At 47.7% G+C, this 24,472-nt stretch overlaps 1 protein-coding gene and 1 long non-coding RNA gene across 5 annotated transcripts in view; one reads left to right on the top strand and one right to left on the bottom strand.

Moving 5' to 3' along the window:
* The window catches only part of PLCG2 (phospholipase C gamma 2), a 139,441-nt gene that overhangs the window by 97,736 nt on the left and 17,233 nt on the right, over positions 1–24,472 (top strand). Inside the window, exons 22-30 of one of the 3 annotated variants that reach the window (XM_072967808.1) lie at positions 2,231–2,340; positions 5,239–5,335; positions 6,654–6,720; positions 8,342–8,499; positions 11,764–11,866; positions 13,218–13,427; positions 18,037–18,182; positions 19,091–19,205; positions 20,119–20,286. In XM_072967808.1, coding sequence (XP_072823909.1) covers positions 2,231–2,340; positions 5,239–5,335; positions 6,654–6,720; positions 8,342–8,499; positions 11,764–11,866; positions 13,218–13,427; positions 18,037–18,182; positions 19,091–19,205; positions 20,119–20,286 — 1,174 coding nt within the window. The other 2 variants (XM_072967810.1, XM_072967809.1) reach the window with 2 other exon arrangements.
* On the bottom strand, positions 1,614–11,842 carry LOC140698200 (uncharacterized). 2 transcript variants are annotated; one of them, XR_012075827.1, is made up of 4 exons: positions 9,397–11,842; positions 8,385–8,480; positions 7,544–7,712; positions 6,568–7,168 (listed from the first exon to the last, which is right to left on the bottom strand). It is a non-coding gene; the product is annotated as an uncharacterized lncRNA (long non-coding RNA). The 2 variants fall into 2 exon arrangements; XR_012075828.1 differs by lacking the exons at positions 6,568–7,168; positions 7,544–7,712 and adding an exon at positions 1,614–2,500.

Consider the following 24,472-nt stretch of genomic DNA (forward strand, 5'->3'; position numbering starts at 1 on the left):
TTTTTTTTTTTTTAACATTTTTTATTGATTTATAATCATTTTACAATGTTGTGTCAAATTCCAGTGTTCAGCCCAATTTTTCAGTCATTCATGGACATATACACACTCATTGTCACATTTTTTTCTCTGTGATTTATCATAACATTTTGTGTATATTTCCCTGTGCTATACAGTGTAGTCTTGTTTATCTATTCTACAATTTTGAAATCTCAGTCTATCCCTTCGCACCCTCCACCCCCCTAGAACTTCTTAATGACCATTTTTGTTGAAAGTGGTAGGCCAAGTAATTTACATGAAGTACATGGATTGGAAGTGTAACGTGAAAAAAAGAATGTTTTTAATGCTGTAGAATATTCTAGGTGACTGTGCCCGTTTAGCTATGTCCCCAGCAATGGCCATTTAGTTGTTTCTAGCCTTTGCTCTTCAAGTTAACACTAAAATGAGCTTCTTCACGTGTGAGGCTTGGTATCTTTCGCTTTATGTCTTTGGATGAGTTCTCAGAACAGGAGTGATTAGATCAGTAATAATTGCTAACATAGTGACAGCTGCACAGCAAGCATGGTTCTCAGCACTTGGTTGGTCCTCATAACAGCCCCATGTGCTAGGTACCATTTCTATGCCCATTGTACAGATGAGGAAACTGAGGTACATAGAGGTTGAATAATTGCTAAAGAAGGTGTGGAGCTGGGATTTGGATGTTCCCAGGCATGTGCTCTTAGCCACTTTGCTGTGCTTCAGGCCTACTTGGCCATCCCATGGGTGGCTCATTTCTCTAGTTCCTGAGGGACCTGACATGAGGCTCTCTCCTGCCATCTGTCAGGCTCTGTGTGGAAGCCATTCTATGGCATCCCCACTGCCCTGGATGTACATTCCTCATGGCTGTGAAGTCTGGAATGCCCTGTGGCATCTCATGGAGAAAGATGTGGCTCTGGACCTTGTGTCCACTCTTGAAGCAGGATGTACAGGTAGAAACGGCTCTGTTTGCAGGTGGGGATGAGGAGTCAAGGGCAAAAGCTCTGATTAGCCTCTGGTTGGAGGTTCCCATGGCAAAGCTTGTAGAACCTAGACTGCTTCTTAGGGAAATGTCACGAACTATCGCAGTAACGCCCATTAATTGATTCTTTCTGCGCTCAGCCACTTACCAGTTAGTTGACTTTGGGCAAAGGTACTTCATGTCTCTGTACCTCAATGTCCTCATTTGTAAAATGGACATACTACTACTACCTGTTAGGGTTGTTGTGAGGATTAAAGGAGATACTATTATAGACAAAAGGCCTAGAACAGGGTTTTGACTCTAGTAAGCACTTAAGAAATGCCAGTGGGATACCTGCCTTGGACCTCATTTTTTCTGCATACCAGCCTGTGCATAATTTTTATCATTACGTGCATTATTTCATTTAATAGACTCAACAGCCCTGTGAAGTATATAATGTTTTAGTTCCCATTTCACAGATGGGGAAACTGAGGCTGAGAGGGCCTCAAGATTATATAGTTAGTAAGGAGCAGAGTGAGGATTTGAACCCACATGTCTGAGGCCCCATGCTTTGAGGAGCAGTTTAATGGACTTGTAAAAACCCCTCTTCTCATTTCCTTGAGTGGGCGGGGGGGGGGGGAGCTGGTGATCTAAACAGGTTGACAGTTTCAGAGGTTTCCCTATTCATATTTGCTTGCTGTGTGATGGTTCACTTTTCCATGCATTCATGCCTGGCAAATAGCCAGCATTAAAGCAGATTCACTGAAGAGAAACTTTGTCCTAAAGTTCTGTCTTGTTTCTGCCAGTGCAGAGACCATCTTTTAATGAATCTCATGGACGAGTGCCTCAGTTAGTCTTGCACAGTGTCGGTGTCCTGCAGGAGTCTAGTTAGGGGACCACTGGCCTAGGGGAAGTTACTGGTGAGGCTTGAGGATGGCCAGAGATGGTGATGAGCTTGAACTTCTGGGAGGCTGTTGAACGTGGGCACTGAGAACTTCAGAGGTGGCGATCGTGGCTTAGTATGAAATATCCTTTATTTGTTGAGAAAATCCTAGGCTCTGACAGAGCCCAGTCCCCATCCCCACTCCCCGGCTCCCTCACTCGCAATGCCAGCCCTTCACCAGCAGATGGCACTGTAACCTCAGGCTAAAGCCTCTCTCTCTACTGAGAAGAACCAAAAATGTGCCAGAAAATGCAGCCGCCTCCCTCTGCTCATGTTGCCTGGCCTGACCTTTTCCTTCTTGTTTTCCTTGAAAGCCTCAGAGAACCGTGAAAGCTCTGTATGACTACAAAGCCAAACGCAGCGATGAGCTGAGCTTCTGCCGTGGCGCCCTCATTCACAACGTCTCCAAGGAGCCCGGGGGCTGGTAAGACTGAGGCGGGCTGGGCCCCTGGGTAGATGAACTTGACCTGTCTCTTTTTGGTGGTGAGACTCGAGTGCTGGTTGAGCTCTGACCCTCTTATCTGCTGCTCTGGGCTGGCTCTGACCTGTCAAACTTTCTCTTGGAAGGTGACTTCATGCAGGCTCTGTTTGGAAAAGTGGATAAACAGCAATAATAGTTATTATATCATTTATTATACCATCACATCATATTATGTATCATTTTAATGACAGTAGCAGCTGCCATTTCTTGAGGTCTTACTGTGTGCCAAGCACTATGCTTATTGCTTTCATACATTATCTAATCAAATCCTTATTACAACCCTGCAGAGTTTGGACTGTGATTATCCCCACTCTATAGATGCAGTGAATGAGGCTTTCCAGGGTCCGGCTTCTACATGACACAGGCTCTTCCCATTATGCCAGCCTTTGCATTATTTTAAATTCAAATTCCTATGCCATTGCTTAGTCCTGTGTCCTGTGCAGTGGCCCCATCTTGGATTGAAGAGGGTACATTTTTAGGCTAAAGGCACCTAGGTGTGTGAGGGTTGAGTTACCTCTTCCCCTTTTTCACCTGAGAGGAAAAATTGCCCATCCTTAGGTCCCTCAGCACGTGGTTTCATGGCATGATTCCTACCTTAGAGCAGTAAGGACTTGTTCATAACCATGAGCACTGGCAGAGCCTCAAGCACCTCACAAAACTGGCATTTCTTCCCCTCGCAAGATAGCTGGACCTGACTTAGAAAGCTGAATAGCAGCTCACATGGAGCAATGTAAGCACTGATTTAAGCACTTCATTTGAAATAATTCATTTAACCCACATAATGACCCTATAAGGTAGGTTCTGTTCATACCTGCATTTTACAGATGAGGACACCGAGACACAGAGAAGTGCAGTAATTTGTCAAGGGCCACGCAGCAGGCTGGAGATTTGAGTCTTCTAAACTCAAGAACTCACACTTTACCTCACTCATGTGTTAGAGCCAGAGGTTTTCAAAGTTTTGTGTATGTGTGTATGTTTTTAATTTGGAAAACCTCCTCTTTCCAACCCCATTCTTACCTGGATCCCCAGAGGATCTTGTCTCGAGATGAATTAAGAGACTGGCATAAGTGCCTTTAGTGAGGCACTCTGGGTAAACCTTATGCCCAGCTGAGGTCCTCTCATTTTTTTATTCTCTGTCTGGTGACAGTAGTGCCACTGCCTGCCTTGGACCGCATTTTTTTTTGCATCCTTCCAAACTGGGGATAATTTTGATTCAAACTAAGATGCATTTGAGAGTGAAGGAGATGCAATGTTAACTATCACACCTGGACCACAGGTATAAACCACTCAGTTCTAGGCAAATGGTCCATACAGTCACTCTAAATACAGTCAGACTCTGCTGGAGATGGGTCTGGAGAAATGAAGATGAAAAGAGTGTGAAATGGGCTCCCAGTGGTAGTTCTATGTTTCCACCAGGCTGTGGGACAGTCAGTCCTCACTCTGCTTATTCAGGTCCATAAACATTAGTTAAGTGCCCCCGAGTACAGATTTGATTAAGACTGAGAAGGGTCTCACATAGAGGGGAAGACAGATGTATGACTGTAAGTTAAACATAAGATGCGGACTGCTCTGACAGCTGTGGAGACAGATGCTGAGGAGCACAGAGGAAAAGTACTCAGTCAGGGAAGGCTCCCTGGAAGAGGAATGCCCCAGCTGAGCCTTAAATGGTTAGTAGGAGCAAGCTGGCTATGAAAGGCCTGGACTAAGGCATAGAAGCCAGGCAGCATGGCAGAGCTACATGGGGAGAGGGTGCCGCAGGTGGTCTAGAATGAAAGTCAGGTTCCAGTCACAGAGGCAGGAGTTGAGGTCCAAGACTCCCTGGATCAGCGCATGCCGGGCTCTGACTGCCAGACTAAACAATCCAGGCTTGATTTTGAAGGCCTTGGGAGCGGTCAGTATGGTGGGGTCGGAGGTGCATTCTGAAAAGAGCCCTTGGCTGCAGAAAGAGGCCCAGAAGAGGGGCTAGAAGGAGGAGCCCGCGTGTCCAGGCTCTGGACTTGGGGGAGCACCTTGTGGGTGCCACCAGTTAGACTGAGTCAAGACACAGACATAGACTGATTACTCGTGTTACTAGTGCTGCTACCAGTAGGAATGTCAGGGGGCACTGTTTCAGCTGAAGAACAAGAACTACCACTGTTGAGCACTTAGTATGTACCAGGCACTACTCAGAGCTCGCAGCATGTGTTAGCTCATACAGTCCCAGTGAAATCCTCTGAGAGGAGCCTGGGACTGTCCCCACTAATGGATGGAGTGTCTGAGGCACAGAGCACTTAATGTAGGTGGTGGTAGAGCTGGACTTTGAATCCAGGCTCTCTTGCCCCAGAACCTTCCATATCCGGTCCTTGTCTCTAAATTCACAGCCCTCCTTAAAAGGGGGTGAGGCCTGCTCTAGAGCAGAGCTTTCATCTTGTATGGCTTCTGATGTTCACTTAAAGCAGGGGAACTTTTTATTTTTATTTATTTGAGGGGAGGAGGTAATTACATTTATTTATTTTTAGAGGAGGTACTGGGGATCGAACCCAGGACCTTGTGCATCCTGAGCATGTACTCTGCCATTTGAGTTATACCCTCCCAACCAAGCAGGGAAACTTTTGACTCTTGGTGGCTTCAGCCAAACACTAGGATCATGGTAAGGGGAGGACATGACCCCAGTACTCACAGCTGATTAAAAAAAAGCAGGGATCCTTTTGCTATGCTCTGTGGTCACAGCTAATGAATGGCCACCTCCTCCCACTTGGCCACTCACCACCCTCCGCCACCCCAGCAGCTGGGAGCTGATGAGCAGTAATGATGATGCACCCCACTCTCCCGCGGCCCTCTGATGCCCCCATGTCCACATAGGTGGAAAGGAGACTACGGAACCAGAATCCAGCAGTACTTCCCGTCCAATTACGTCGAGGACATTTCGACAGCTGATGTGGAGGAGCTGGAAAAGCAGGTGAGTCTCCATCATTTGTCACAGGGAGGGACTTGCTGATCTACTCTGAGGGGTCCACTGCGCCATCCTAGTGGACAAATCTTACCCGCAATGCTGTGTGGTCCCCACCAAGCTCCACAACAGGGACAACAGAGTGACGGGGAAATTGGGACTGTCCCCTGAGTTGTTGTGGGTGAAAGTCACTGTGACAGGCCAGTCATGTTTCAATCAGGTTGTGCTGGGCTGGAAGGCTTTGCATATGCAGGAGAATTCTCTCTGGAGGGAAAATGGCCAAATGGGGAATTTGTCCTTTGCTTAAAGCGGCTTACAAATGAAACACATTTAGTTTACCCAGCCAGACATCCAGAACGTGCTTAGGGTGAGTCAGCAAGCCGGCCCAAGTGGAAGGTGACTTGAGGCCCTCCCGGTGACACTGTCCCCCACTGCCTCTTGCTGTGAAGGCTCAAAGAGCAGCTACTTTCAGTATGACAGCAGTGCACTAATGCTGCAATCCTAGACCTTCTTCTTAGGGAGCTGGGGCAATCTGGGAGGGCTGCATGGAGGAATGGGGCGTTTGGGTGTTAAATAAGTCAGATTCTAACAGCAAGAGATCAGCAGTAGGGAGGCCCAGCCTAAGCAAAGGTGTGGTGGTGGGAACGTGGTTTTGTTCATCGTGCTCGACCCGAGGCAGAGACGTGACCCCTCTTGCTGTGTCTGTCCCTTGTTGCCCTCACCCATACAGTTAGCATTAGCCTGGTGGAGGAGTGGGGCAGTGCAAACAGTGGGCAGATGCACAGTTCTGGCCGCTTTCCTGAGACCGAGATAATCCTCATTTTACCTGGACCTGGGATGGTTCCAATGTGCAGCGGGAGGAAGAGCTGGAAGGCTGACCAGGGTCCAGGAAACCTCGAGGCCAGATTTCGGAGCATACATAGTGTTGCTCCCGTAGGACACAGGGAGCTACAGAAGGTTCTTCAGCTGAGCTTTAAAGGGAGGCCAGACAGTCTCATTTCATAACAAGACCAGAAGAAAGGGTCTAGGATGTTTTTTGAAACCAGATCCGCGGAAATGCTTCAAAATCTGTTCTAGAATTCACAGGGCACATTTTTACAGATTGGAAAATGAAATGCTGAACCTGCCGGCACCTGCTCGCTGCTGGGTCCCCACCAGCAACATGCTTCATTATTTAGCTCTCTCCCCGTGGACGTAGCCTGTAACGAAAATGCATTTTAAACAGTTCCACAGGCAGTGTCTCTGCTAAACGGTGTGCTTTGGAAATTGGTTATCTTTTTATTATTCTCGGTAAGACTCACGTGAGTTATGTCTTGTTTCTTCACAGATTATTGAAGACAATCCCTTAGGGTCTCTTTGCAGAGGAATACTGGATCTGAACACCTATAATGTTGGTAGGTACACACGTGGTCTCAGCCCTGATTCCCACCCGAATCTCCGACTGCATGTCCTCAGAACGGCCCCAGGCAGGGAGGCAGCTGTCCCTGGGTCCTCTAGCCTTGACTTAGATGCTAAAACTGAGTGTGGGCCAGGCTGGTCACTGATCTGCATGCAATCTTATGTCTTGATTGCTCTGCCGTAGATTTGTGTGCGGTGCTATCACAGAGTCTGGCGCACACACAGTAAGCATGTCAGGGGTGTGCTGGGGTTTTCCCTTGCTTTTCTAGGAGGTGCTGAGCTGTTGGCCGGGCTGTGATGGAGGGCAGACTTGGTGTGTCCAGTTCTAAGCCCAGCTCTGCCTCTCAGTTGCTGCCAGACCGTAGGCCTGTCATTTCCCCTCTCAGAGCTGCAGCTTCCTGGTGGCTCAGCTGGGCGCCAGGAAACCTGGCCTCCCCTCGGGACCTGGGGAAAGGAGGACATGCACAGCCTCAACAGTAGTGGCGGTGGCGGTGGCGGGGGTGGGTATTGATTTGCATGGGGCTTCTTGGGCCTTTTAAATGGGCGTATAGAAGCTTCCAGATGAAAGGCTTAAAGGCATTGAAGGGAGACTTTCTGGACAAGTAGCCCGAGCTGCTTTTGTTGGACACGAGCAGCCCACGTGTCTGAAGGAGGTTTCCACCCGCCCTGCAGTCCATCAGTCCGTTTGCCTTGGCAGGTGGGAGAGGGATCCTTGGTTGCAGTTAACAGATGAGAACACCCAGCCCCGTGGTGACCTGCCTGAGCTCCCTCTGGGAGTTAATAGGCGGGGTCTGATGTACTCGGGGCCAGTGCCCTCACTTCTGTTGCTCTTGGTATCATCCTGCACCGAATCTGCAAAGCACACACGTGGCTCAGGGTTCTGAAGAGGGAGTTTGGTGTCAGGTCTGATTTGAGCCTCAGCTGCACCGCTGCTACCTTTGTGACCTTCCGTGGGTTCTTCTGCCTCCACAAGTCTCTGTTTCCTGTCCTGTAAAATGGGCATAACAGGACTTGCATCCCCTAAAAGCTGTGATTAGGATTAACTAAGATACAGTGTGTATAATCTGCTTAGAGTGGTGCCTGGCATATAAGAGCCCAGAGATCTCAGCTAACCCTATTATTTGCCAGATTATTTCTCCTCTCATAGCCTTTATTTTCTTACCTGGAAAATAGTTTCTCTGCACAGAGAATCTGTTCCAGGCCTAGCTTCTCGGGGCTGCTGCTGACCCTTGGCTTAGGCTGATCACTCCAATCTCTGCTCCATCTTCACTGGCTGACTCGCCTGTGTCCCTGCCTCAGATTATGCTCTCCTTTCTCTGATAAGGACACTGGTTCTTAGATTTAGGGTCCACTCTAAATGCACGGATGATCTCATCCTGCGATCCTGAAGTACATGTGCCCAGACCCAGCTTCCAAATAAGGTCACACTCACAGGTAGTGGGGTTAAGCTGTGGCCCGCTGCCTGATCAAAGGTAAATGTCCCAGACCACGCTGCCCTTGGTTACAGCAGTGGCGGTTGGGTTGGGTTCATTAAGAGAAGTGGCCTGGGGCAGTGGAAGTCTGGTCTTGACAGCCTTCTAACAGGCTAACCAGGACTTTTGTTATCCTCTCCCAAAGTAAAATCCTCACAGGGGAGAAACCAGAAGTCTTTTGTGTTCACCTTGGACCCCAAGAAGCAGGGCGATCCTCCAGTAGAGTTTGCCACGGACAGCGTGGAGGAGCTGTTTGAGTGGTTTCAGAGCATCCGGGAGATCACCTGGAAGATAGACACCAAGGTAAGCCTTTTGCTCACCTGGGCTCAGGTGGGCCTGGACTTCTTAGGCTTCTGGCGCTCTGAGGAGGCTGGGATGGGTCTGGGCCGCAGGAGAAGCAGGCCCAGCGGCCACATAGAGTTCAGGGGGGAGATGAGGTGGGTTTGGACGATAGGTGCACCATGGAGAGGAAGAGATTAGTGATCTGCCTGGGGAGCTGGGTCTAGTTTGAACCTTGGAAGGCTCAGTGTGTGGGCAGTGACACTCGTGGTAGGGGCCTATCTGGCTCCGTGTATCTTAATGGGAAAATGTTGCCTTCCTCACTTTGAATGTTTTCTTGTTTCTAAATATGGTTCAAAGTAGCCTGGATTCTTCCAGGCAGGATTCACTGAGCTCGCCTCCATGGCCCGGGAAGGGCCCTGGGGAGACTGTGACTGACTGGACCAGCTCCTGTATTCTTGTAGGGGAACTTCCACTCTCGATGGGAACGAGCTTTGAGGGTTTGTCCTAAATGGAGCATTAGTGTTTGGCTGGAGGTCTTTTGAGAAGGGCAAGCTTCTAGGGAAGAATAGGAGGTTTAGAATTAGGCCTGTTGGCGTTTGCATCTTGGCAGGGCTGGACCCTGGGCAGGTAACCACCCTTCTCTGGGCCTCAGTTTTCTTGTCAGTCAAATGGACCAAATGCCTATGTAACTCATAAGATGAAGTGAGATGAACTGAGCCAATGTGTGGAACGTACCAGACTCAGGGCAAGGGCTCAGGTCACCATGGTATTTAATCATCACATGGTCGTCATGTGGGAACAAGGAAGGCGGACTCACCCTGCCCTGGGAAACCAGCATGAGACAGGCTTTCCGCTCACCACCGGGAGCTCCTCACCAAGGCTCTAAGAACCTGTTCCAGGCTCGCAATTTTACATTACCTCCGGCTTCCTTCAGTCGATGCTGAAAGGCCAGTCGTGAAGAGACACCTAGTTAGTGAGTTTCCAAAGCCTGACCAAGGATGTTGGCTGTGATGTCAAATTCTGAGATGGCCTTGTGGGCGAGGTCTACAGGTCTGGGGAGTAACTGTTAGACAGTTTTGAAGGAGCAGCTAGTATTGCATCCTGAACTGATGTTTTCTGCTGAGGTTGAAGAAAAGAAATGAATGCCCCATAGCCTGTGCTTTATGAGGCCAGAGGGCCACACTGTGACCCGGGGGTGGTGGCATGTCCCACCCCACCGTCATTTCAAGAAGTTCTGTTGTCATTAGAGGTGAGCTGCCTTGTTGCTAGGGTTTCCTCTTCCCAAAAAGCCCATTGTGAAAACTGTACACCAAGAGACAAAGCCAAGTTGACATAAGGATTGGGAGCAAACAGCTGAGGTTGGAGCACAGACAAGGCTTCAGTTTTCCTGACAGCATCTGGCTGTAGACGGTCTGGCTGACATCTTCTCTGCCTCTTGCTCTGTGCCTGTCCTGCCCACCCGAGCCCTTCGAGCCTTACTGCTATGGCTTGCTTTGGACCCAGGGACATGTAGGGAGTGTGAGAAGGGCTAGTGACAGTTGGTGCGCATACATGAACTAGGGCAGATTTCGGAGGCTTATAGTCACATTGAAAACTGCCCTTGTGCTGTGTTCGCCTCCGAATGCACATAAAACGCTTGTTTGCCGGTCATTGCCAGGGTCCACTCGGGCCCTAGGGTTTTTGTCAGCGCTTAGGGTGAATGAATTTTTTCAGGAGGAAACGGGTGCCCTCACTTGCTTGTTTAAAGAGTGGACATTCTTGTCCTTGGCCTGGGGAGGTGTTTCTGGGGCAATCCTTGTAGCCACTCCTTGTTTGCCACAGGCCGGGCTCCTTGTTTAATTCTCATGATGGCTCCAGGAGGTGATTACTCACATTGGCCTCATTGTACAGTTGAGGTGCAGAGAGCCTAGATGACTTGCCCAGTGGGACCAGCTTTCAAACCTGCACCTGAGTCCAGTTCCCACTGTTGTAACCACTGTGGCACCCCTGTCACCACATCAGCACTTGTCACCTGAGGACTTGCTTCCTGCAGGGTCCTGCTCCCAAGGGACCATAGTGTCTCAGTGGGGACACAGGCCTGGCACTTGTGCTGAGGAGCACCAACAGGGCGGTCGGGTAAGGGATGGTGCAGAGCTGAGACCGGATAAGGCAGCGAACACTCTGGAAGGTTTGGGGAAAACAGCATCTCTTTCCTAGTCCTGGATGGAGTTATGCAGAAAGGCACCCTGGAGAAGGAGTGATTTGGGTGGAGCCAGAAGGAAAGGGGACCTGATGGACCCACAGAGGAGGGAGGGTGCAGGCTGCAGGCGGAGGAGCCAGGAGGTCGTTGCTGTGGCTCAGTGGGATCCGGGATGTGAACTCCCAGGGATGTGAACTCGGGCATTTCAGAGAAGTCTTCCCCAGTCCCTGGCGGCTGACCAGGGACAAAGCAAGGTGGTAACATGGGGGATGCTGATTGGTTAAGCATCTCGTCTTGGCACTGGCCTGCTGTGGAGCTGCAATTTCTTTGTAAAATGGAGGTAACTTCAGTAGATTCTACCTCACAGGGATGTGTGGGCTTGGACAATATCCATCAAGCACTTAGCGTGCGATGCCCCCAAGTGGTGGATGTTACCATCTGCATATGGTACTGTCTCATGGGTCCCCCCTCTCGGCCAACAGCCAACGGGAGGATGCGTCAGAATTTGGCTTGAAAGGGTTGCCTGGTTTGGAGTGGAGTGAGCAGCTCATCCTTACTTGAAGGTAGATTTGACTGTGGGTCCTCCGAGGGGGGGGATGGCTCCCAAGTCCATGGTGTGTGGCTTGGGCCTTGGAGAGCCCTTCGTAGTGAACTATGCACACTGAAGGGGAGAGCGAGTGATGACAAGGATGCGATGGTCTAGAGAGGTCGTGGGCCTGGAGAACTAGAATGTGATGAACTGTCACAGCGTGGCAGTGTTAGGGGCAGGGACAGGGCAGGAGGCCGAGAGCAGAGAGTGAAGGAGAGAGGGACGGTGACAAAGAGGAGCCCTCGTTCCCTCATATTCTCAAGCGCTGGGGCCAGAGGCTGAGCTAGAATCCTGGGTGGTGAGAGCTTAGCCCAGCATCTCGGCAGTAAGAGGAAGGAAAGGGAGTGGAGGGGCCGGGGAAAGGAAGACTGTGCACTGCACTGAAGCTCCAAGCGTGCAGGAGGGCCAAGAGGAGAAAGGGGACCCAGAGGAGGAATCGCCCACCAGGTGAGCTGGGAGGGTGGGATTCTTTGGTGGCGGCTTGAGGGCTGAGACTGAAGCTGCATGGCCCCCCCAGGAGAACAACATGAAGTACTGGGAGAAGAACCAGTCCATCGCCATCGAGCTCTCGGACCTGGTCGTCTACTGCAAACCCACCAGCAAGACCAAGGACAACCTGGGTACGCACCCCCACCCCCAGGCCTCTGCCTCCCAGCCTCAGGGAAAACTCTTGGTTCTGTCTGAGTCTGGCGTTGTCAGAGGGCAGAGTGAGATGGTCCCTGGAGTCAGTCTGTCCTCGGCGAGGATGCTGGTGGAACAGGCCCTTTTCGTTTCTTCTGAAGGAAAACCCTCTTACAGGGTGGATTCATTTTCCTGCTGTTGTAGCAGGTCCCTACAGACGTGGGGGCTGAAACAACATGTATTTGTTCTCTCACAGTCCCAGGGCCAGAAGCTCAGAATCAGTATCTCTGAGCTGAAATCTAGGTGTCAGCAGGGCCCTACTCCCTCCAGAGGAGGAGAAGACTCTTGAAGCTGCTGGCGTTTCTAGGCTGGTGGCCCCGTCACTCTGATCTCTGCCTTCGTGGTCACATTGTACTCACATCCCCCACTTACTTCCCCAGTATAAGGACTTTTTGGTTTCATTTAGGGCCCAGAGCATCTCCCCATTTCAAGCCCTTCCATTGACTCAATTGTGACATCCCTTTGCTGTATAAGGAAAGAATGTAGTCACAGGTTCCAGAGCTCAGGACCTGGGTGTCTTTGGGGGCCACGACACAGCCTCCCCTGGAAGGAGTCAAGAACAGATCTTCTACCAAATTCTCCAGAGTAGCACGTTCTTTGATCTAATAATGGTCCCGTTCATATTTTCTTCCCTCTTTAGAGCAACTCCTATCTCTGACCCCAGGAATCTGTAAGTCCAGGGACGAGGACAAGAGAAACAGTACTAAACCCCAGAGTTAGTGGGCACTGGGAGGCTGGTCCCTGGGTACCTCAATGTGCAGGGAAAGATGTCAAAGCTCAGAATTGTGTTGAGGCAGGTGTGTTTAGGGCTGTCTCAGCACAGCTGGATGGGAAGGAGTGAAGCTTCTTTCTCCCTCCACCAGGATGTTGGATTTCCCCATCTTGTGTCTACAACACCTCTGGGGAGGACGCCACATCCCCTGTCTGCATCTTCCACTCCTCAGATCTCCTCCCTGCTGACCCCTGAGGCCATCCTGCACCCTACCCCTTCTGTAACTGTACCACTTATGTGGTTTTTTTGAACAGGGCTGTCGGTGGTTTTAATCAAGAAGATAATTACGATAATCCGAGACTAAAAGGCTGTGGGAACACTGGGCTCCCTTTTAATACCTGGGACCCCGGAGGGCAAGAGCCCGTAGCAGACCCAATCACGGCAATACCATCATAACCACTCTTATGTCTTGCCCAAGAGTGGGTTTCATTTTATGACTCATGCATCCAGCCTGTGCACCAGGCATTAAGAAAATGTGGGAGACCCAGAATAAATGACTGTTCCTTCTGTGTGTTCAGAAAACCCCGACTTCCGAGAAATCCGCTCTTTCGTGGAGACGAAGGCTGACTGTGTTGTCCGACAGAAACCTAATGATCTCTTGAAATACAATCAAAAGGGCCTGACCCGCGTCTACCCCAAGGGACAGAGGGTGGACTCCTCCAATTACGACCCCTTCCGCCTCTGGCTGTGCGGCGCCCAGATGGTGGCACTCAATTTCCAGACCGCAGGTAAAGGGGGGGTGATTGTGGCCAATAAATTGGGTGGGGAGAGAAGGGAGGGAGGGAGGGAGGAAGGAAGGAAAGGAGGGAGGGAGGGAGGAAAGGAGGAAGGACCCACTGCGGCCAGACATCGCAGACTGGTTTTTTTGTTTGTTTAGGTGGAGTGACTTTCTTTGCAGCTTTCTATATCCTAGCTGAAAGCAGAGAAAGAAACCTCTTTCTTTCTTTTTGAATCTTAAAATTTCCTTTTTCGGTTTCCATCTTTCTTAAAGGATTTTTTTGTTGTTGTTCTGTTTATTTCTAACATGAACTTTTGTTTGTTTCTAATTTTGTTCCAAGTTATCACCACAACCGTGATTATTCTAAATCCTAATGTTGCTCTGGGCTCTGTAGTTCCAAACCTGTTCTTTTGGCTCACTTTGAAGAATTAGGCTTTCTGGTGTTCGTCTATTTTATGGGCATGTCTTTTCTTTCACTGGAGGAATGTTATTCTGCGCCTTACTGTTTTTTCTTACTTTAATTTTCTATGAGATTCAACTAGTCATTTTCTGTTGATCATTCTTACGCTAAATTAATTTTCCTGAACTTTTAGGGGGTCAGTGAATTGAAATAACTTTTTTTAGCTTCCTGCCTCTAGCAGTCCCTCTTAGGTTATTGTCATGAAGTCTTCCAAAATACGGTCTCCTAGTCTGAGAATTCCTGGTCTGTGCTGTTTTCACTGCATGGTCTTGCTGGCTCTCACGCGAGCTCTCTTGCACAGGCTTTCTCTCCCCTCTTCTCCCTTCCTCCTTCTGCTCCCTATTACCCATCTCTTGCTCAAGTCAGATTCTCTGGACCAGTTTCTTCTCATTGTGGCATTTTTGTCCTAAAAGGGAACTTCAATTTCAGCCCTTTCAGATCTTACCTTGCCTTGTTTCCCAGCTCCCTGACCTCATAATTAGAACATGCAAAACCTTTCCTAGTTTGAGCTGTTCTCTTGAGTGCCTGTTGCCTCTTTTTGGTTTCCCTTTTCTCAAGCTCATCTGATATCTCATCTCCTCAGATATTTGTTGATGTTGAGCAGGGCATGTCGATTTGGTGGTTTGGCCCACTCATATTTGTCAAGATATCACCTAGTGTGTAGGTATGTGTGTATGTGTGTGTGTGTATATATATATATGTGTATATATATATATATATATTGGTAGATCTTATTTGTGGATTTTGGTTTTGTTATTCTAGTAACTTTGTTTTCATGGAGTGATTGTAAGAGATTTTAGAAGTTATCTTCCATTACAATTTTCCCAGAATTTCTTTCTCCTCACTCTTGAATGATAGTTTAGGTCACAGAAACCTGCATTGTTAGTTCTTTCCTCAGTACCTTGTGGCTCTTACTCTGTTGTCTCCTATGTCTGTTCTTGCTGATCAAAACATCTGCTTATAGTCTAAATGTTGTATCTTTGCCAGATGTAAAGACAAAATATTAAGGGCCATCAGGGAGCCTTTAAATATAGACGGGAAAGTACAGGGTGTGTCTGCAAGGTAGACTGGTTTTGGTGGAGCAGATTGCAGGAAGGTACACTGGAACAAATCTGGAGCGTTCTGAAAAGCAGGTCATGAGTTAATGCTGGAACAGTTTCACTTCTCATGGATGTATTACTATTAGCATATGCCCCATTTAAGTAGGATCAGAGTTCTGCCGAAGTAGTAAACGTGCAGACAAAAACATGATTTGACTTTAGCAAGAACGACTAGTGTCTGCAGGGCCTGATGTTTATCATTCCTCTACATTAGTCAGTGCAATGAATTAGTTTCAGAGTGGGAGCCACAATTCCAAATGAATAGATTTCCTTGAGCCACATCTTAGTTACACTGGAAAGTGATCTGTGTGAAGGACATCACTGAAATGACGCGTTTTTCCTAAAGACCTGAATTAACTTTATGACTAGTGATAACCCTTATAGTCAAGGGGGAAGAAGTGAAGTAGTGTTTTACAGTCAGTTATACCTCAGTGTCCATGAGCTGACTTACAACCTCACAACCGAACGTGTGGTTGTTCCACTCTATGTGGCATTACTGCAAGGGAAAATGTGGCCTGAATTATGCACTCACCAAACTTTCTTCCACTTTTGATCATGTGATTAAGCAAAACGGATGAATGAGTTGCAACCCTTTTCCTAAGAGTGAATCAGTGCCTATGAAGGCCAGAGAAGCGTTGGGGAAATCAGCCTCCTAAGTACATTCAGACCTTTACGGAAATTTCATAAGCATAGGTAGACTAATGTATGAAAGAATGGTTCTTGAGACACGGGACACCACACAGTGAGGGACAGTGATCCTGGACAGATGAGAAACAACAAAGCAAGCTCTGGGATTACCCCACCTGTCTGCTTTGAGAGCGTTTCCAGACTACAGCACAGGCTGAGGAACCAGGAACCCAGCTACTCACTGAGTTGGGGAGATAAAGGGGAGTGTGGGGAACTCAAGGTAGCTAGAGAGGGGGAATAGCTCAGTGGTAGAGTGCCAGCCCAGCATTCAGGAGGCCCTGGGTTCAATCCCGGAGAGGAAAGGAAGGTGAAGAAAAAAATTCTTTTACTTGGGTGGAAAAAAACTCAATAAAAATAAAATTCACTTACTGTTTCTTAATTATAAATTATGATGCATGGATAATACATAGTATAAAAGAAATGGAAGCAAAAATCACAACCTGGGGACAACCACTGTTAACATTTAGTATGTTTTTGTAAATATATTTTTTGTGTATATATATATATATATATATAGTATTTTTTGTGTATATGTATATATATATATATATATATATATACTTATTGAAGTATAGACAGTTTACAATGTGTCAGTTTCTGGTGTTCAGCACAATGCTTCAGTCATACATGAACATGCATATACTTTTCATATTCTTTTTCACCATAAGTTACTACGAGATATAATACAGTTCCCTGTGCTGTACAGTGTACTTATTGTCCATCTATTTTATATATATTAGTATGTGTAAATCTCAAGCTTCCAATTTATCCCTTCCCACCCTCTTCCCCACCTCTGGTAACCGTAAGTTTTTTTCTATGGCTGGGAGTCTGTTTCTGTTTTGTAAATAATTTTCTTTTTTCTTTTTGGTTCCACGTATGTGTGATATCATATGGTATTTTTGTTTCTTTCTCGCTTACTTCACTTAGAATGACATTCTCCAGGTCCATCCATGTTGCTGCAGATGGCATCGTTTTATTTTTTTCTTTATGGCTGAGTAATAGTCCATTATACAAGTACACTACAACGTCTTTATCTGGTCATCTGTCAATGGACATTTAGGCTGTTTCCATGTCTTGGCTACTGTAAATAGTGCTGCTATGAACATTGGGGTGCGTGTGTCTTTCTGAATTAAGGTTCCCTCTGGATATTTGCCCAGGAGTGGGATTGCTGGATCATATGGTAAGTCTATTTTTAGTCCTTTGAGGAATCTCCATACTGTTTTCCATAACGGATGCACCAAATTACATTCCCACTCTTTTCTCCACAGCATTTATCATTTGTGGGCTTTTGAATGATGGCCATTCTGACAGAAAGGGAGGGAGGGAGGAAGGAAGGAATTTGATTTCTCCTTCCAGCTGAGATGTAGTGACAGAGATCAGATGTAACTTCCCTAGCTGAAACAACTAGTTTCCAGGCTACAACACAGGTTGAGGAACTAAGAACCCAGCTGACTCCCTGAGCTGGGGAGATAAAGGTGAGTGTGGGGAAACTAAGGTAGCTAGGGAGAGGGAACAGCTCAGTGGTAGGTGGCAGGCGAGGCAGGCGAGGCAGGCGAGGCAGGCGAGGCACTCTTCCCGTACTACAATGGCCTCCTTGTGCTCTTCTATGTCATTTTAAGGAGGCCTTCTCTGCTCCTTCCCACCGCCTCCATCATATTTTGGGCCCCCTTCCTGACCCTGCTCCCTTGGGGATACTGCAGTTTCCTTCTGTCAAACTAGCTCTCCAGGCGCCACCAGAGATACCAAATCACAGCAAAGACGTGACGTGCCACCCCCACTGCTGGAAACCCTTCTCTGACTCAGCTCGAGTTTTCCTGTCTCCAGCCACTCCTTCCACGCACTGAAGTCCTCACCCTTCCCTGAATACATCAGGTCTCTTCAGGGACCCCTGCCTTTAGCCAGGTTCCTCCCTGTGCCTGAGAATCCCTGCCTTCATTCTTATTGTTCATTCTTATTACCTAGTTTTTGTAATGGGGTCTCATTTATCAGATGGGCACTCATTTATCAGATCTCTTAATAGGTTAAATTTATGCCCCTATTTACCTCTCATTTGAGTTAAAATGATTTCTCTTTCTACAGCCTATCAACTTTTATGGAACTTTTGTTCTATGTGGAAATTATTAGCTTTGAGTATGTTCTGGGTTTCTTGTCATATCTGGAGAGGTGTTGCCAGTCTTTTTTTTTTTTTTTTTAGGTCTTCCTTTTCTTCCAGTAACATGGGTTTTTAATGGATTTCTTTAAAGCGGTATTTTCAGGTCAGATACCTGTTTTAACAAATTATTTTTGGAAAAAGGTATCAATCACTCCCCAGCCAGCACCTTGCGGTCCCGTTTCATGCCTGACTTCCAGCGGCAGTTTCCTTTCCTTCCCAGATAAGTACATGCAGTTGAATCACGCCCTGTTTTCCCTCAATGGGCGGACGGGCTACGTCCTGCAGCCCGAGAGCATGAGGACAGAGAAGTATGACCCCATGCCGCCCGAGTCCCAGAGGAAGATCCTGATGACGCTGACAGTCAAGGTGAGGCCAGCTCCCCTTCCTCCCTCACTGGTGGGACAGCCAGCCTAGGGATCCCTGTCCCCTTGTTCGAACCAACACAGTGTTCAGGATCTTAAGGACAGTGCATCGCAGGGCCATTCCAGGGGAAGAGGGAAGAGAGGGGTGTCTTCCCATTTCTGTCTTGGTCACCTTCCCTTTTGTCCGCAGGGGTGAGGAATGAAGCCATCTCTTGCTGGCTTCAACAGGGTCTCTGTGAGGTCAGCCTGTGGCCAGAAAAGAGGGAAATAAACCCCATGGGAAATGGCCATTTGGTCTCTATGGAGGAGAGCGTTCATCCCCACAATGGCCAGTTTTAGGTGGTGAAAGCTTTTTAAAATCCATCCAACTTTCAAAGAATGTTGTCCCTTTGATTTTGTTTTTTCCTGTTTTGGAAACTAGGCAAGGTGGAGAAATGAGTTGCATTTATTTCTCTTAAGATTAAGGAGGAAAAACTGAAGCATATGTAACCAAATGTCTTAAAAAAAAAAAAAAGGCCAGCAACCAACAGAATTCCACGTTCTTCCCCCTTCCTTCCTGGGAGGAGCTGGGAAATTGAGTGAATGAACCCTGTCTCTGTAGTGCCCACCCAGGCCTGGGGGGATGCGTTTCTGTGCTCAGGTGAGGTCTTCCTGTAGAGTGTGATGGCCCGGGGGGTTTGACCCTGGCTTATCTTCAATAGCTGTTGGAAACCTCCCTGACTCCCCGCCCCCAATTCCTCATCCACGGAAGGGAAGCTGTGGGGGTGTCCACTGTGGTGGGGGAGGTGTCACTTCTCCAAGGAAGAAATGAGAACCCAAATGGAGCTCCATGCTGGACCATCCCTGCCGACCTCGTTAGCTCTGCCCCAGATGGAGCCAGGAGGATTCCAACACTTGTCTTTGGTGTCCTAGGTTCTCGGGGCTCGCCATCTCCCCAAAACTGGACGAAGTATTGCATGTCCCTTTGTGGAGGTGGAAATCTGCGGAGCTGAATATGACAACAACAAGTTCAAAACAACAGTTGTGAGTAAGTTGCCTTGTTTCACTTAAACTTCAGATGCCATGAATCACGTGTTGGGGACGTTAGTCGTTGGGGACTCTGTCACACACTTGTGTGTCTGGGCAGGTCAGGGAAGGGAAACAAAGTGATTAGAGAGTTGCACTGGGACCCACCACTGTGTCTCTCTGCCTGCAACCCATTGGGAGGCCTGGACAAGGCTCCCGCTCCCTGCACCATGACACTGGAGTGGCCCCTCTGTGCAGCTGCCCCCACCTACTTATCTGTGAGTCTAAGGCTATGCAATAGAGACACAGCGAGGATATGGCTGACCTGACTGAAAGCCTGCAGCCTAACCCAGGTGATCTTATCCCACAATGGGCAGGGAGGCCCAGAGAAATGCTTGTTCTGCCACTTGAAGCCAGGAAGAAACCATGAATTGTGGGCCTTTTAAGGCCTGGGGTCCCTGGCCCTGGTAAAAGGCAGCCCAATGAACACCTCACCTGCTGACCAGTGAAACTGGCCTTGGTGGTGGGAGAAAGTTTACCTTGCTCTCTGAGGCTGGTTTCCCCAACAGCTTCAGAGTCTGTTACCTCTGTGGAGAGCCTCGCCCTCCTCCCTCATCAGTGGAGGGGTGTGGTTCCCATGACTTCTCTTTTCTCTTTCAAACCAACCGGTTCCTGCTCTGCAGTCCACCGCCCCTCCTTTCTACCTCCTCGCCAGCAGAGATGGGAGACCCATGAAGGGGAGGTGGTCTCCTCCCCTCTGCTTCCTGAGAGCCAGGCCTGTAACACGACTGGACAAAAATTATTTCTTAAATCTTGATATAGATGTGTATTTACACGGTTGCTAAGGAGATTCAAAGCCGATGGAAGTAGAGACAGTTTAACCAAGTGCAGGCAGGACAAGTGGGGCCTCTAAATGAACTTGGATCTCCTTCCAGATGACAACGGCCTAAGCCCTGTTTGGGCTGCAACCCAGGAGAAGGTGACGTTTGAAATCTATGACCCGAACCTCGCATTTCTGCGCTTTGTGGTTTACGAGGAAGACATGTTCAGTGATCCCAACTTCCTGGCTCATGCCACTTACCCCATTAAAGGAATCAAATCAGGTAAGACGTTGTAATGATCACATACAGTATGGGCTAGCATTGTTTCTGGTCTGTGCTGCTGGCTTTAGAAAGAATGAAAAAGCATCTTTCTTGGCTTTTTAGTCAGTCATGGGTGGCTTGGACAGCTCATCTCCTGGGAGTTTCTGTGAGCTGGCGCAGGGGCCTGGGAAGGTGGCGGGATGAGATGCTAGGCTGGTCACAGTCGGGCGTCTGCATCCAAAATTGCATTCATAGTTGATGGTCCACCTGGCCCTGTAGCTGGATTTTGTTTTGAAAGGTGAGAAGCTGTTTGTCTTTGTGCAGCAGGGCTAGGTGCTCTAGGGGGAAGGGGTGACCCGGAGCTGCAGTCTTCAGGGTGACTAGGGGACAGTGGACCGGACCAGTCACTCAGGTTGTCAGAACCTCACCCTCCTCCCCTGTGAAAGAGGGATGGCTGGTTGACTTCTGCCTTGATTCAAAACTGCTTCAAGCTCCAAGAAGGGTCCTGTATTCCTGAGACACTTTATCAGAGATCCTTCTGGATTAGTCATGAGTCACTCTTCCCCTACTTTCCAAGGATCATTTTTAGTGATTTATATAGTCTTTTCTCTTGATATTGTTTGGAAAAAGTTTCCCAGTATTTTTTGAAAATTTTTTCTAAAGGTAGAACTTGAGGGAATATCTGATATGTTCCACCTTTCTTTGTATCATAAAGTCTGATCATTTCTACCACTGGGTATTTGTCCAACAGATGTGTGGGGGGGCCTCCGGTTCCAAAATACAAGTTCCTGGGCCCACCCCAGGGTGTTCTCATTCAGCCAGTCTGGGGTGCGGCCCAGGAATCTGCATGTTTAGCCAGCTCCCCAGGTGGCACTTGAGGAAAACTGAGCAAGACCTAGGTTGCCTGTCTTATCTGTGAATAAACAAACAAATTCCTAAGTAAAATGAGTAGATTAAACAAGAACTTGAGAAATGTTTCAACGGTCTGATTATTTTCAGCACTTTGGAAATACCAATCTTCCTAGTTATTAATAATAATAATAGTAATTAATAATAATTGCAAAGACTCTAAGTCCCAGAGGCCTGACGTCTGCCAACCCTCTCGGTTAACTCGCCCCAACTGGGAGCTGTGTGACACCCAGCAATTTAGCCACAGTACCTCATTGTGCAACTTGCCTCTTTGAGGTCAGCCAGATGACTGAGGCTCAGGGCAGATTTCCTTCTGTGTAACTGTGCCGCCCTCCCTGGGGCTCATCCTGCACAGACTAGCCACTTGGCGGTTTTGCCCTCTGAACCGTGTCTTCAGGGGTGAGGGATGTGCGCCTGGGAGCCCCTACCACTGCTCACAGGGAGGTCAGTGGATGAACCTCCCTGACCAGCTACTAAACTGCAGATTCATCTAGAAAATGCTATGACTTAGCTTAGAGATTCAAAGAACAAAGACCATCTCAAGGATGATTAAAAAAAAAAATAGAACACTCCCCCCAGCTGTGAGATTCTCCCAGTAAGGCTTCTCCTTCCCTTTCAGCTACTGGCACAGCACATTCACACTCAGGGAAGGCGTGAGAATGAACAATATACCTTTGTGCATAAGGATGGGGGCCTCTGAACTCGAACTTAAACTCCGCCCATTGTTATCACGGGAGGCAGTTAAGCTTTTAAGCCATCTGGGCAGGAAAGAAGGCAAACAGCTTTTATTGTGTTAGGTGCCTTAAACTCTGCCTCTTTTAATCCCCCCGGCAATCTTGTGAAAGAGGTTTTAATCATCTCCGCTTTTTAAATAGGAGCACTCTGAGGCCTAGAGATGTTAATGAACTTGCTCTAGGTCACACACCTGTCGGACCAGAGCTGGGATGCAAACTCTGGAAGGTCTGACTTCAAACCCCATGTTCTTCCTACTCTGCAGGCCTCCCTCAAGGCCTCCCCTACTCCTAATAAGCCACAATACTGATCCTACCCCAAAAGATGTCTCTAGGTCCCTTTGGTCTGTGACACAACTGAAACCAGCAAGAATAAACCCAGAATCAAACTACTTTTAGTGAAATTGGCAAACACCTTTCAGCCCTGTTTGTAATATACATGAAAGGGCTGCTCCTACAAATGAGACTCGGGCAGTGAAAGGAGGTACATGGAACTGGAGACATACAGCCAAGGGGACAGAGCTCACTTCTCCAATTTTGGGGGCACGCACCAGGTGTCAGGCAGTACCGTTTCTCTCACAACCATGTCACAGGAGTGCACGGGCTGCCTAGCAGCCTCCTCGAACACCGCCATGCACTCAGCGTTTCAGTACGTTCTGATAGTCAATCGACGCCTAGACTGCTTTCCTCCCCACTGTCCCCAGACCAGCTCATTAGAGATGCAGTCTCAGGCCCCATCCCAGATCTCTGGAGTCAGAATCTGCATTATAGGATGCACAGGTGATTCACATCACACAGTTCCTGACACTTATAAGGGGTAAGTAAGTCAGAAAACTTCTCTACAGCAGAATTCAAGGAGAGCAGTGTCCCCAAAATCCTCCAGGGAAAAGACTGTGACCTGGGAGGTTTGCACCCACTCATACTGTCACTCAAGTGTAAAATCACAGGATGGATGTGTTCAGACTTGCACAGTCCCGTGAGCTCATATGGAAGAGTACAGAAGACAAACTTAGCCAGCTAAAATATCGATGGAAAAGTTCAGTTAGATGGTGGTGAACACGGGACATTTTTAAAAACTCACGCATTTCACAGTGTGTGTAAATTTTATATCGGAAAAGGGACACTGTGAGCAAATATTGAGCTCCAGTTAATGAGATGCATGCTGACATAAGGGGGAAGTATACAGATGTCTCCATCTCACTTTGAAATGTGAAGTAAATGTCACACACACATATGATAGATTAGTGGGTCGCTAAATGTGATAAGTATAGTAAGAAGTTAGGGGTTTCAGATCTAGGCTGTGGGTGTACAACTGTTCCTTGTCATTTTCTTTTAGCTTTGCTGTATAAATACCAGAAAAATATAACTAAGCCTCCCTTTGTGGGAGAATTACAGTTACAAAATGGAACGCAAGTATTACACACCATGTTGATGTAGAAATGATAATACCATTTTCCCAGATTAGGGGAGGTAAAGGGAGAGAAGCTGTCGGGTTATGTAAGCACACCAATTTCCTCATGAGAACCAGTGGAAAGTGAGAGATTTAAAAGATATGAATTCAAAGGCAATAAATTAAGAGAAATAAGAATAACCATTGAACAAGCCAGAACCCGAGTGGTGGAAGGCACAGAGGAAATAGGCAAATGCCCTAATCTGGGCATTGTATCTACTGATTCTCCGGGACAAGCAATGCAAATGAAAAGCTTTCTAAGTACAAATCTCCAGTTATAAAATAAGTAAGCCTCAGGGATGTAACATAACAGGGTAAGGACTATGGTCAACAATACTGTAATGACTTTGTATGGGGACAGATGGTAACTTACTGCAGTGATCATTTCATAATGTACCCAAATGCCAAATCACTAGGTAGTACACCTGAAGCTAACATGATATTGTACATCAACTGTGGTTCAATTAGAGAAAAGCCTTCATGTGTATCTAGGGCCATAGAGTGAATGCTTACAGTATAGTGTGAAGTGGAAACTGTACGGTTCAGAATTGCTGGTCAGGGTACTGTCCTTTGTGATTTTTAAGGGAAACAGACATATGCACACACTATCTTGGAAAAATACTATCAACAGTGGTTCCTTCTGGAATAAGAGGTTATGAGTGGGTGGGAGCAAGACTTTCATTTCTACTGTGTATTTAGTTATACAACTTAGTCAAAACAAGCATACAAACCAACCTTTGAGATGTGTTGCCTTAAACGTTACTTAATAGGGAGGGAGGGAATTCAGGCCCACCTCAACCCTCTGCTAAATAAAAAGAAACATTCAAATGACCATCAGGCACAGGTCCTAACTGTAAATAGGGGATGGCTTTTAGAGAAAGATGATCAATACTGCTATGAACTGCCAAGGGACAGAAGACTTCCTGCCACTGGAAATCTTTAAAAGACAAAACACACCCGCCTGTTCTAAGCTTTGTAAAGGGCTCAGTGGAGGAAATGGATGTGGGCATTCATTACTCCTTTGAGTCTTTTGGCCTCAGAAGTATTTAAGGAATTGAAGCACAGCTGTAGTCACTCTAAATTCCATGTGCAATGATCTGTAGGTTTTAATTTCTTC

This window comes from Vicugna pacos, chromosome 9 (genome assembly GCF_048564905.1).
Source record: "Vicugna pacos chromosome 9, VicPac4, whole genome shotgun sequence".
Classification (NCBI taxonomy): domain Eukaryota; kingdom Metazoa; phylum Chordata; class Mammalia; order Artiodactyla; family Camelidae; genus Vicugna; species Vicugna pacos.